The sequence below is a fragment of the Saccostrea cucullata genome, unplaced genomic scaffold (assembly GCF_032062105.1).
Source record: "Saccostrea cucullata isolate Sc308-1 unplaced genomic scaffold, CSIRO_AGI_Scuc_v1 ctg2143, whole genome shotgun sequence".
Classification (NCBI taxonomy): Eukaryota; Metazoa; Mollusca; class Bivalvia; order Ostreida; family Ostreidae; genus Saccostrea; species Saccostrea cuccullata.
In genome coordinates, this window is record NW_026930112.1 from 65,537 (window position 1) to 79,814 (window position 14,278).

The following is a 14,278-nucleotide window of genomic DNA, read 5'->3' on the forward strand; positions in this document are numbered from 1 at the left end:
GAAAACTCTGAACTTGGGTTGTTAATTGAAATAACTTTATTCTACATACACTACTTTCAAGATACTTCCATATCAATATGACTAAACATGGATTAGTTGTTTTTTGAGAGAAAGATTTATAGTTTTTTTCTCTATATATTCATATGTACCACTTTTGATCACCCATCGTGGCCCCATACAACCCCTATGGGTCATGATTTGAATTAATTGAATCTATATATATATATATACTACAGATGATGCTTCCAAATAAATGCAATTTAACATGGCTTTGCTGTTCTTCAGTTAATTGTTTTCCTATTTATTCCTATGTAAAGCTTTGATCCATGGGGATCATGATTTGAACAAACTTTAATCTACATTATATGTATAAATCCGAGGTTTCACATATAAATATAAACTTTCATTTGTCAGAGAGCATGTTATACAAATGAAGCAATATCCAACTCTAAATGGAAAGCAGGAATTGTGTAACATATAGTCTTTGACATAAAATAAACAAAATGAACATGCAAGATGAAACAGCTAAGAAAGTTAAACTACCATGAAATTTGCCCTCTGGATAATGCAAGTGAGCTCTTGTTATACTCTTATTAAAATGCAAATCTGCCAATGAATAAAATTATGAAACATATACCATACTTGGTGTTAACTGCAGATAACAATTAACAGACATATTATTATCTTCAAAAAAGATTTCCCCCTTCTCTCAGTCACACTTTACGCCTTCAAGCAAAACAGATGCATTTTTTTCACGAAGTGCGTATATACACAGCCTGTCAGAATGCAGGTCGCTGCTCTTCATATAAATACCTACACCAATATACAACCAAAACAAACGTCACTAGAATGAGGATGTATGAAAAACATATTCATATTTACGTAAAACTGAAATATCTGCCAAAAATACCATGCTATAAAATAATCATAACTCATGTTTATATGTCATTCCTCTATCAAAGTATACAAAATGATACCCTCCTTAGAGAAATTAGTGCCTACCTTTTATAAATATCAAGGTCTAATTTGTATAGTCCTACAGATCTCACTTAAATTCCAATGATGATGCATGAAATTAAATTATCTCGATCTGCGTTAAATTGCACTACCTTTAATAAAATTGGGTTATTCTCAAATGATAAGGTAGGAGATCAAGGTCAAAGTTAGCTTCAACCTAGGTATACAGTATCTGAATCAACTCATTTTGATATTCCAATATGTATTCATGAACAAAAAAGAGTTGGTCATTAAGGGGTAAAGAGTTAAGTTTTCCCAAACAAAAATGTTTTGCTTATAAGGTCAACAGGTCAAACAATTAAATCAACTCTGACAATTATATTAATGATCACCTAATCTTAATTTACTTTTACATATATACCTGAAAATAAAAATACTATTCAGAATGATGTTTAACACAGATGGATTATAGTTTCCTCCATCAACTAAATTCAATGTCAATGTCAAGGCCTAAATCAATTAAGTCTGACTGTGAAATAAAAAAAAATCATCCTAATATATTTATGTGAACTTTTTGTGTGTCTTGTGTCAACTATTCACATTTCACAATACTACTGTGCACTCTAAATTATGTTGTTTTTTAAAAATCAAACTTCAATATAGCCAGAAATCCACATTTGATCCTCCCACAAATTTATACAACAGCAAACCATTGGGCATTGAACACGATAGCTAGTGCATGTACATCAATATTACCATTTTAATTTCAAAGACATATGATAGAGAGCATAGTAAAATATGACATTTATAGTAAATCAATGTTTTGTAAAGTCAAAAGTTCATACAAATGATACAATCATTATGTCTTTTGAAGTGAAAGAGAGATAACTCTTCAGAGTACTCTTGATCAGCTCATATTTTTAACAGATGAGTCGAGTCAAAATTGCAAAACTGGTGATTATATATAATTATATTTTTAAAAATGTTGACCGCAGAATTTATGCAAGCACAAACTGAAATCAGTATATGATATATACATTATTATAATAAATAATGCATGTAGTTAAGGGTAACCTTCTAAAAAAAACTTTATATATTGTCAACCATGATGAGGCAGAGCATAGGTTGACATTGTTTTTCTTTGCAGTTTTAGCCTCAACTAATGCAATGTTTATTGATATGTATATGCAGATCTATTTATACATGTAATACAAAAAACTACTTTAAACTTTTTTCTCTCTAGTTAAGACTTTTTGCATAATTTTGTGATCCCTCATTGCTTTTAGTTTCATTCTACATGTAAGGATAAAGAATAATTTTGTCTACTGTATGTTTTATGGGGCAAGCTAGTGCAAATTGGCAGACGATAAGTCATATTCAAAATGACTTTTGAAGCTGGTTTCGCTCGACAGGAGTAAGGAATTTTAAGCTAGAGTGTTACAGTAGATAATTTGAAAAAATAAATGTGAACTGAGCTTCCCTCCCCCCTGGAATGAATACATGATGTCGACTTTCAACCTTTTGTTTTTTTTATATGTACAGAAACAACAATTAAGTGTTTTTTCCAGCAACTTTTAAAAAATATTATTTCAATGAGTGACAATCTTATCTATGCCAAAGTCAATATGGTCAGTAAGTAAGTATCTATACTTTCATGTAAATTAGTTGAATCTGATTGGTCGAGAAACATTAGTTAAAAAACACTATTACCCACTGAATAATGAAGCCAAACCCTCCAGCGTAGCAACAGTCAACAGTGCTTGACGACGGGTGATATTCCAAAAAATAGCAACTGCGCAGAATTTATGCGCGCATGGTTCACTGTTATATGTATTTATATAAAACATTCAGTATAATATAATAAATACTGCATGTAGTTGAGTGTAACATCGAAAATTTTCACCCCTCGAAAACCACTGTCAACCTCGGCTGTGCCTCAGTTGACAATCATTTTCTTGGGGTGAAAAATTTTCAATGTTATTCACTCATACATGCAATATTTATATAATATATAATACCTAGAAAAACACACAAACATACCATCCTGAAACCAAGCATGTTTTGGTTTATCAACACACACCACTAATGGCATCATTCCATAGAATCTCATCAAACCTTCTCTTCTTTTTATTTAATTATTTTAATTAAATACATGCACAACAAATTATTCATTTTTTTCTAAATGAGGATGTTTACCCTCTCTTTCTGAAATAGCAATCGATTGGCGAGAGCATACACCTAATATAAGTCTTTGATGACAGATGGCCTTTGCCCTCATGTCATTGGTGGGGGGGGGGGGGGGGACAAAGCTGCAGATTTTTTTAAAATATGAATAATGGCCTATCTGAGAGACAGTTTGCATTTTTCAAATTAAGATAATTCAGTGTAGGCTTAAGCAAATATACTGAAGTTTAAAATTGATTAAAGTAATATTACTAGTATCACTATGTATATTTTCTTCAAATATTTAATAATTTTTCATTTTTTCTTGATCCGTGATACTATAAATAGCATTCACCATGTGGCTTCCACGTTGCACACCCTTCTGGGTTTTATTTACATTACACTTGTACAAAACATCGTATATTTGTTAGATTACCTTAAGAATATTCACTACACTTGGTATTTCATAGACGAAACTGATGATAAACTGCAATATTTTCGTGAAATATATCTATTAACTGCGTTGCTGACTGCTTCCGAAAAGGTCAGAGTTCATCTGCATATCATGAATAATATGAATCCCGAGTCCGAGATTTTTTCGATCGGAATATTATTATTGATATTTTTGAGAATTAAAACAAAAATTGTTAAACCTTATTTCAAAAGTCCCTAAATTCTTTTCTTTTTAATGAAACGATTTATAATGAAATCATAGACACAAATTTTACGACAACTCTCGACCACCTGTTGGCTAAGTTCCTGTGGTTACAATGTAAACACTTGACTTGCCATTTGGTTGGGATGATAATCGACAAAATCGTGATTTTATTTTGGGCAGTTGCATTAAACCCGTAAACTATGAATAAAGAAAGAAAATATCTTTCGAGATCTAGATTAACTGATCCAGAAGTTGGAACTGTCACAACATGCGTCGGAAAAATCAATCCAAAGTTATATGGTGATGGTCTTCAAAATTTATGTAGGAAAACTCATGATAATCTTAACCGATTGTCCTCAAATATGGCAGACAAATTGGAACCATGTTTACAGTATGGAATAAAACACTGGCATCCCAGTGACAGACCAAAATCAGCATATTCATCCAACGGTAAAACTGAATAGCTTATTAAATTAATTCGAATTTCCTCGCGATTGAACATGTTGAATACTGTTTAAAAAATGGATAAAAATGGGAAATAAATGTAAAACATTATCAATAAATTCTTGCATGAAGAACTATGTTTGTTGAGTATATTCAATTATTATTGTATTTTAGCACATCCAAACCCACCAGATCCAAAACAAGTAAGATGGCATGACACTAATATCATGTTTACTGACAGTCAAGTTTTAGACAACATCAGATCATCTACAAAGGATTCTACTAAAGATGACGAGTCAGACTCAGTAAATTTATCTACAGGTAATATGATCTAGCTTCAACAGGTAGGTATATCATTCTCAGTTCAAGAACTATGTACTGATGTCTTTCGTTTCTTTAAAAAAATGTATAAGGGTTTCTCTTCTCACAGACCCCAGACTCTATATGATTTACTTTTTTAGGAATATCATGTGAATAAATATCTATGATTATATGGGTATGATACATGATTCTTTATATTTCAGGACCCAAAACTACCTTTTGTTACATTTGTTCCACATTAGAAGAACACAAGAGACATTTGCTTCAATACAGGGTATCTAAATAATATCTGCTAAATATATAGTATTAAATCATACTTTTCAATTAGATTTCAATATTTCTTATAGTGATGTTTAGTTTATGAGTTACCTCATGCACTTCATGCATAAATTACAATGGTAAAAAATAATAACAAATGATACCGTAAAACTCGTTTTGTATGACCATGGATGTATTATATTGCAGATTCACAGATATGAAAAAGGTTATCTTGGATCCCCAGCTATATAAATTTTATGAATTCCTTATATAAATAACGAATTACGGATCTAATGAAGTAATTTCATAGGTCCCAGTGACTTCAATAAAACTGAGTTTTACTGTACCAATAAAATGATTTTTTAAAATGTTTTTTAAAGATCTTTTTATCAATTGAAAGAAATATTTATTCATACAGTAAAATATTTGCATTATCTATATTATAACGTGCAAATTTGCAGAATTTTCATTATTAAGATAACATATCAAATTCAATATTATTATTCTTAAGCCAAAGAGACAAGTGTCAGCCAAACCTAGGATTGAATATGTAGCTCCCAGACCCAGGGTAAAGCAAAAGATGATAGAGGAGGCTCCGAACATCGGGGATCACTTGTACAGGGTGGACATTTACACGGGGGACAAGGTCAATGCAGGAACCACAGGGGAGGTACATTTACTCCATATATCATGCTGAATTTAAGTTTCAAAAAGCAAAAGAAATAGGGTTACTTTGTGTTCTAGCAACACAAATTACTGTAATTTTATTTGAAACAGTTTTCTTTTTGTTCTAGCAACACACATTAGTAAATTATTGTAATTTTCTTTGAAAGGGTTTTCTTTTTGAATGTTTTTTTAATGATATGTTACATATTGATTAATTTTTGTTTTCAATATGTTTCAGGTTTTTATTACAATTAAAGGGAGTAGAGATGTCCTGTACAGAACTAAACTGTCCAAGAAAACCTCTAACTTTTCCTTTATGAGAAATACCAAAGAATCATTTTTCCTCAAGGGACCACGACTTGGGAATCTAGAAATTATTACAATTGAGGTATAGCTTTTCCATCGGAAGATGCTTGAAAAATGCTCAAATAATATTTCAAATGTAGAGAAACACTAGCTATCTTGTATCTTTAGAGATGGATGGAAATTCAGTTTATGCTTTTAATATGCATTGATAACTTTTTTTCTTTAGCATGAAGGAGGGAAGAGAAGTTTACGGTGGTTCCTAGACAGAGTTGAGATTACAGACATGAAGACAGGAATGATGTGGGTGTTTAAATGTCAAGAGTGGTTTGATTCACCTGACAGTCGGGATCTGATTGGCAAAGAGAAAGAACAACCAATCATAGGTAAGGAAGGAGAATAAATAGCTAATCATATTAAGCAAGAAAAAGGATCAACTAATCAAGGGTAAGGAAGAAGAAAAAGGATCAACCAATCATAGGTAAGAAAGACAAGGGATCAACCAATCATAGGTAAGGAAGAAAAAGGATCAACCAATCATAGGTAAGGAAGAAGAAAAAGGATTAACCAATTATAGGTAAGGAAGGATAATAAATTACTAATCATATCATGCAAGAAAAAGGATTAATCAATCATAGGTCACCTCTAGTCATCATGAAGAATACTGGTAGCAACCAATTATGAGTTAGCAAGTAACACAAACAACCAATCAGGATTAGCAGGGAAAACAAGATATTGTACAAGAAGAGATTAAAGAGATTGATTCAAGAGTAATATAGGGAGAATTGTCAACTGATTATATGTAAAAGAGGAATTTCTTAAAGTAACAGCTGCTAGATGAAATTATATTTTTGTACAATGTTTTTTTTTTAAATATATTGAAAAGAACATTGATTCCCTTATGTATCTTAATTAATCTAAAAATATCAGCATCTATAGAAATAATTTCTTTTGTTAAAAAAAATATTTGAATTGTTAGGTTTATTTATTTTCTTTTTAAAGAAATTTCAATTTAATCCTCAATTACAGATTATGACATCACAGTACATACAGGGAACAAGTCCTTTGGCGGCACTGATGCCAACATTTACTTGACTATATATGGTGCAAGAGGACAGAGCCCAAAAATTCATTTGGTAGACTCTTCAAAAGGGCAGAAGTGTTTTGAGAAGGGGAGTGTAGACAAATTCAGAATTTCTCAGAGAGATTTGGGAGAGTTAAAGAAAATCAGGTATGTAAATGTACTTGTCATTCTAAGAGAAGTTGTAAACTTAACCCTAACAGATAATATTAAGATAAACTTTGACAATTTTCTGATAGCTGGATGATTTACTGTTCTGTTTTGTTTTTTTTCAGGATAGAACATGATGGCAAAGGTGTAGCCTCGGGGTGGCATTTAGAAAAAGTGAGTATTAGTTGTTCAACTTAGATAATATTTTTACTTGTATTAATTAGAAGATAATGCTGATATGTGCATATAAATGATAGAAAAGGACATATTGTAGATTCCTAAACATGCATGAGGAATTGATTATTGCATAATTTAGTGGACACATCTCTTGGGAAATCAAATTACACGCTTTTGATTTTTGCAGGAAATCCACTTAAAATCTCTTGATCAACCATCTACTCAGTCACAAATTATTGTTTTCATGATTAGACATCTAAGGTCCATTTTTGCAATATTAATTCAGTGACTTAATGCAAAGTAATGAATCTACAGTACCAACAAAATCTGAACAATATTTTTTTAGACAAAAAGCTTTGACTAAATTGTTTCCTTTAATTGAATAACAGTAAGCTATATTAATGTTTTATAGATTACAATTGCCACAAATACCCCAAAGCAGACCTACTACTTCCTGTATGGGGGATTTATTGGAAAAGATGTTGGAAAAGGACATTTATATCGAGAAATCTTTGCCAAAAAATCTCTACCTAAAGAAGTAACTACAGGTATTTGATTTTTGAGAGTATATGCTTCATCACTCATTCTGTCAAATATCAATATCTCTATATAACCATGATTGTTTACCTCCTTTGAGATTATATCTTCCCGAACGAAACAGTCCAGGCGGCTTAGACACGGCTCAGGCACGGATTCCATCTCCAGAAACCCGTGCTTTAGCATTCCGTGCTCCTATGTAAAGTATGTATGGAAAGCCGTGCCTAAAAGTGGTCGAGGCATGGATACGGCACAGGATATTGGCCGAAATATTTAAATGAGATCACACAGTTTTACAAAACCCTTGTCAGAAAGCCATGCTAGATTCCATATATGGACTCACTGATTCTGTAAACCTGTGTCTGAAACCCGTGTCCTTTTCCATATATGGAGACACGGTTTTTTGGAAACCTGTGTCAAAAAAGGCGTGCCGTATACTATATAAGGAGTCACAGGATCTGTGCATTTGTTTAGATCTAGGTCATGGTCTTTAGAGAACCCCCTGATGTAAGTGTGGATAAATGCTAAAATGGTGACTGAAACCAAACTAACTTCACATTGCTTTACATTAATGCTTAGTTTTAGAATTTTAAAAGTTAAAATGAATGTGTCCATTTACTTTCTGTTAAAGATTAACGTTATGAGTTACAATCCATGCTAGTTTTTAATTAAGATTTTAATGATAATGTACAATATTCAATTGTAATTTAATCTAATAGCTAAGTTTGCACAATCTGAGGAAGAATTTAGTTTAAATAAAACTTTCACTAGCTAGCACAGTGATGTCACATAAAATATATACTATAGCTATAAAGGATTAGTGAAAGTTCAACTAAAGTCATTCAAATAAACCTAAACTATTTCATCATGTTCACTTTCAACATTGCAATACAGGAAGATCATGAAAATTGAAAAAATGACTTATTTAGATTACACTTACTGCATTTAGTTCAAAAGTGAAGAAATTACCCCAGGCTGACATAAATACAAATCCAACTGACATCTATTAGTTTAATATCCTTTAACTAGAGCAAAAAGACACATTCTTAGCTCATGACCATGAATCCCTCCAATCTAATATTCAAATAAAGGAAGTTATGATTGAGCATGCTCAGTAAAAAGCCGTGAGAAATAAATAAATACATGTAGTTTGAAGCAAAACCCGCCTGAGTTAAAAACCGTCTCCCTGGTACACGGATTCCATGCCTCCACACGTGTTTCTGTGAGTGAGGATTCCTCACTTGCAGACACGGAAGCCATGTCCGTGTCTTTGACATGCAGAACCTGTGTGGCTTTTTAAAAACCTGTGCGGATTCCGTGTCTTACCCGTGCCCAAGCCGTGCCTATTCTGCCTCGAACTTTCGTACGGGTTGTTAGAGTTTTAAGATGCAAACCAACACCCATAGTAAAAACAAAATTAGACCCTTTGAAATTACGTGATTTTACAGTATATCATTTCATGGAAATATAAAACTTTTTGCAGAAAAGATGATTTTTATTTTTAAATATGCTTAATAAATATTATATAACCCCCCCCCCTCCCCCCCCAAAAAAAAATATAAATAAATTGACAAGGATTTTACCTTTCTCTTTGCACTTGAGTTATATTGAAGGTTGACTTTATACTAATATAATAATTACATTATATCATATACTATGATAATAATTCAACATTATATCATTACTAAAGTTACTGCCATAGAAATAAAACAGAACTCTTGTATAAAATTTAAATTCATTCACCATATTTACAATTGTTAATTCATATTACCAAAACTAACTCATTATCCATACCATTTGCTTCTCATTTTAATAACCATGTATTGAAAATATATATCAATGTTTTGTTTTTTTTTTACACTCAAAGGAACAAAAGGTAACATACATTTGGTGCTGGAACTTTTCTGTTTTGTTTATTTATATTTTTTGCTATGAATTTGTCGTAATTTAACAAACATCAAAACAGCATTAAATATGTAAATTATCTGTGTAATTTTGCATATATGCAGATAAATAATTATCAACTGAAAATCATACCAATATAATGAAATACATATGTATTAAAGCACTCTTTGTCCCCAGCAAATACTGTTAAAAAAATTACTGATAGGGGCAATTATTGTCAGAATTTTAAATAATCGATACAAAAATTTTTTTGGTCGTAAAATTATCAAACATGTGTGTTTAAGTGTAGTTTAATGTGTATTCCATAACAGGATATCAGATTGATGAAAATGGTAACATTTTATATATCTTCATGTTCTTTGTCTTAATAGTCTGTCTTTAAATGCATGATTTGTACTTACAGCACAGGTATACCTGTGGTCATCACCAAGTTATTCTGTTTATTTGCATATTAATTGTTTATGTACATGTATCACAGATACCCTTGGGTGCATCGTATGGAAAGATGGAGATCACCCATGAGTATCCCATAAAGATATATTTATAATAATGCTGTTTGTTGTTCATAGAGATTTACAAGTTGGTTTTAAATAGCATGCTTAGACTTTTAATTTGTTACTTACTTGTTTGATTCATGTATTTAACTTGAATATGAACAGACCACTTAAAATTAATGTAGATTCTCATTCCCACCCACCCCTCTGAAGGGGTCCAACCCTCAAGTTGTAACCTATTTAATCAAAGTGGATTGAAAAAAAGGAATATATTTTGTTTGGTAATTGAAGAAAGTCAGCACTTAAACAATTTTACTTGCATTAAAACTGCCTTACATAAAATTTGTAAAATGTGATCTAAGTCCTGACCCAACCCCACTCATCATTGCAAGAAAAATTAAGAAATGATTCGCAATTTTACAATAAAAAATATATTATGTAAAGAGCTTAATATAGATATCATAAGCCTATAAAGAAGATTAAAAATAACTATTCACCCCATGTATTGCAAATGAGAATTAATGGGAGTCTAAAAATTAATTTCATGTGGCAGCTAGTACATAATGTATGTATGTTCTCAAAAATATTTCATAGGCTAGTTTTTAACCTTTTTTAATACTTGCAAATAATAAGTAAAATTTTTTAAAAAAAATCATTGATATCCAAAATGTTAAATAGTATTATGAAGTGTGAATTTTGTTCAAGGTGCAAAGACCACATATGTGGTGTCTGTGCAAACCGGTGATGTCAAATACGCAGGAACAGATGCAAACGTCTTCATACAATTCTGTGGTAAAGATGGCAGGGCCACTCGTAAAATCAAGCTGGATGACTCCAGGAACAATTTTGAAAGAGGCGCTCTAGAGCAGTATAAGGTAATTAGACAGCAGAATTCATAAATTTATTTCTAAAATGTGTGTAATTTTCTGTAAGGGCTCATTTCACTCTCAATTATTTTTTCCATCCCCTTTTATAAGTAAGATATTTTTGACTTTGCTTTAAGGTGGAAGCTCCTGATGTTGGATCCATTTCTCACATTATTGTTGGTCATGATAACTCAGGACCTGGTGCAGGATGGTTTCTAGATGAGGTATTGTACTGTACTGTACTGAAGATACAATAAAGAGTTTATCTATTCTGATTACAAAGTATGACAGCATATAAGGGTTTTTATTGGTGTGAGAATGTGAAGAAGTAATCATAGAAATATTCTCTACAAGCTTAATTTCCCTAGTAAACGAAATTTTGAGGGAAAATGTTTTGCTTTTATCATGTATAAATAAACCTTATTTTACACTAGATCAGAGTTCACTTGGTACCTCTATCTGTACACACATAAATATGACAGAACTGTAATAGTTGTACAATTGTTACACACCTGTAGGTCAAAATCAAAAGATACATCTTGAAAAAAGAAGCCAGCAAATATGTAAAGAAAGAGCAGGAAAAGAGAGACAAGAAAGAGGCTGCACGGAGAAAATCTCGAGAGGAGAGTCCCAATCAGCGAAGGAAGAAACGAAGAGATGAGGACAGCGAGGAGAGTGAGGAGGAGGAAGTGAGGAGAAAGGTTACTCCTCCTCTGTATGAAGAGAGTGTGTTTCCTTGTAACCAATGGCTGGCCAATGATGAAGGAGACGGGCTGGTACAGATGGAACTGAAGAGCGCCAGTAACACGCTTCACTTCAGTGAGAATTCCCAAGGTCAGTAAGAATTCCCAAGGTCAAGAGGATCAAATTCAATCATTGATATCATTGTATTGTATGTGGAGATGATTTTAGATGTTGTCAATTATTGTCTGTTACAGAGGAGAAGGTACATTACACTGTGATAGTCCACACAGGAAAAGTCCAGTATGCTGGGACTGATGCTGATGTCTTCATCCAAATGTTTGGAGAAAATGGAAGATGTTCCAGAAGAACCAAACTTGATGATGCCAAAAATAATTTTGAGAAGGGAATGGAAGATATTTTTGAGGTTTGTACACTGTAGATTAAAATTATAGGGCCACTGAGAATCATACATGTTTTCCTTAAATAGCACTCTTTTATATTGTGATAGTACATATGACAAAAGAGATATTGCATTATTAAGTATACAACCACTGTGATGAAATGTTGAACAAAATGCTATTTCCTCTGTAAAATATAGTAGGGACATTGAATATCTAAGTACTTTAAAAGTACTGCAGGTAACTGTCACATATGTTTTCTGTAACATATTGTGCCAATGTTTTTCTGCACAAGTATTTCTGTAGTTAATCACTGTATAAAGTGAAAAATTACGTATGAGAAATGTTCATACATTTAATGATATTATAAGTAACATCTGTTTTTTTGTACATTTAATATTTTCCAACAATAGATAATCAATATTTTAAGGGAAAACTCTGTGTTTATTTAACCAGTTAGAGGTTATGAATAATAATTCAGATAATCATGCACTTTGCTTTAGTAACACACTGTACATATCAAATTTTTACCAGTTTAACAGTGACACTGTACATTTTTTACCAGTTTTTAATACACTACATATTTTACCAGTTTAGCACATCTGTACATATTTTACCAGTTTAACATGTCTGTACATACATGTATTTTACCAGTTTAACAAGTCTGTACATATTTTACCAGTTTAACAAGTCTGTACATATTTTACCAGTTTAACACGTCTGTACATATTTTACTAGTTTAACACGTCTGTACATATTTTACCAGTTAGAGGATGTGAACCTGGGAACCTTATCTCACATTGTGATTGGACATGACGACTCAGGATCTGGTTCTGGATGGTTTCTGGATGATGTAAGTTTCATTGAATTGTCATAAAACAGCTAACTCTCTCAATACCTCTAAAACACCTTTAAACTTAATTTGTTGGATAAGATATCTTGACTGTAAGACACAATACTGAAATATTTCATCATTAAGTCAAGATTTGTTTGTGAAACATCGATGCCCCATATGGTAGCTTTTGGTGAACGTTGAAGTATTGATTCTCAAATGCAATTCAGACTCCAAGGTCAAGAGATGAAAAATCTTGTTAGCAGAAAGAAAAAAGAAAACAGTTATTTGTCTCAATGAATATACCAGTGAACTAGAGCAAAGCTTGTTGCAAAGCAATGAGTAGGTCTTCCGTCCTGTTTGACCGGAAGTGGCTTTCATTTTTTACAAAAATGAGAAATAATGCCCAAAAATGGTTTGATTCCTCTAAAGCTATGTTAATTAATACAAAAATAAGCCACTTTTTGCTACTTCCGGTTTGACCGGAAGTAACGACAACGGACAGAAAATTTATTTTTATGCTCCCAGAGACGTACGTTACCCCAAAACTTGTCAAGAACAGCAAAAATACGCGTTTTTTGACTACTTCGGGTTTGGCTGGAAACGACGATGCCAGACGTATTTTGACAACTCTAATAGATTGAGCTTGACATTTTTAACAACTTTACTTGTTTAACATGTTACAAATTCTCAATACTTTTTGAGATATTAAGGAAAAACTTTCGGCCCAGCTAGGCCCTTAATTATAGGGCCAGCCCTTTTTTCGAGATATCATTTGAAAGCTCATGTAGTTCTACACTTCTTTTGTTTTATGTGTTTTAACAAAATATTTCTAGGTAAAAAAAAATATGGAAGAAAAGGTTTCAGAAATTTTGAAATTCGTGATAGGACCATTTCTGGGCCATAGCAAGCGTCTGCACTTCATACTTTCGGTGGTTGAGATATACCAAATAGACATCTCCAATGGCTGCTCTATAAGCACTGAAAATTTCACGCTTCTGTGTTAAGCACTTTCTGAGAAATATGCCGGACAAAATGACCCTCTTAAAATCACTAAATCGCCGAAAACTTGGAACGGGAAGTGACATCATCAAATTAAAAAAAAAGCGCCTCAAGTTGTATATACTGTAAAAGCACAAATATTCGTGGGGGATTAAATTTCGTTTATTTTGTTGTCAACAATATTCAACGAAGTTAAATCCTACACGAAATTTTATATGACTACATATTGAATAGGGTTAAACAACGAAATTAAATGCCCACGAAACTATTTTTGATGACAAAACAACGAAATTTTATGCCCACAAAAATTTGTGCTTCTACAATAATTTGTCATCAATGCTGAAAGTTTCATGAAAATCCATCGACACATTTACGAGAAATC

The 14,278-nt window shown here is 32.2% G+C and overlaps 2 protein-coding genes across 4 annotated transcripts in view; one reads left to right on the forward strand and one right to left on the reverse strand.

Moving 5' to 3' along the window:
* Nucleotides 1-3,670, reverse strand: part of LOC134282950 (steroid hormone receptor ERR2-like) — a 48,264-nt gene extending 44,594 nt beyond the window's left edge. Inside the window, exon 1 of the mRNA XM_062765373.1 lies at nucleotides 3,557-3,670. The gene's annotated coding sequence lies outside the window, so the exon portion shown is untranslated. The remainder of the gene's footprint in view (nucleotides 1-3,556) is intronic.
* The window catches only part of LOC134282949 (lipoxygenase homology domain-containing protein 1-like), a 30,092-nt gene that overhangs the window by 8,101 nt on the left and 7,713 nt on the right, over nucleotides 1-14,278 (forward strand). The window contains exons 2-16 of one of the 3 annotated variants that reach the window (XM_062765370.1): nucleotides 4,008-4,228; nucleotides 4,397-4,543; nucleotides 4,747-4,817; nucleotides 5,313-5,471; nucleotides 5,706-5,855; nucleotides 6,000-6,156; nucleotides 6,800-7,001; nucleotides 7,127-7,175; nucleotides 7,591-7,726; nucleotides 9,932-9,952; nucleotides 10,820-10,989; nucleotides 11,118-11,204; nucleotides 11,499-11,814; nucleotides 11,919-12,088; nucleotides 12,829-12,915. In XM_062765370.1, the coding sequence (XP_062621354.1) occupies nucleotides 4,141-4,228; nucleotides 4,397-4,543; nucleotides 4,747-4,817; nucleotides 5,313-5,471; nucleotides 5,706-5,855; nucleotides 6,000-6,156; nucleotides 6,800-7,001; nucleotides 7,127-7,175; nucleotides 7,591-7,726; nucleotides 9,932-9,952; nucleotides 10,820-10,989; nucleotides 11,118-11,204; nucleotides 11,499-11,814; nucleotides 11,919-12,088; nucleotides 12,829-12,915 (2,010 nt within the window). In that variant the 5' untranslated portion in view covers nucleotides 4,008-4,140. Of the gene's footprint in view, nucleotides 1-3,898; nucleotides 4,229-4,396; nucleotides 4,544-4,746; nucleotides 4,818-5,312; nucleotides 5,472-5,705; nucleotides 5,856-5,999; nucleotides 6,157-6,799; nucleotides 7,002-7,126; nucleotides 7,176-7,590; nucleotides 7,727-9,931; nucleotides 9,953-10,819; nucleotides 10,990-11,117; nucleotides 11,205-11,498; nucleotides 11,815-11,918; nucleotides 12,089-12,828; nucleotides 12,916-14,278 lie in introns of those variants that run through there. The other 2 variants (XM_062765367.1, XM_062765369.1) reach the window with 2 other exon arrangements.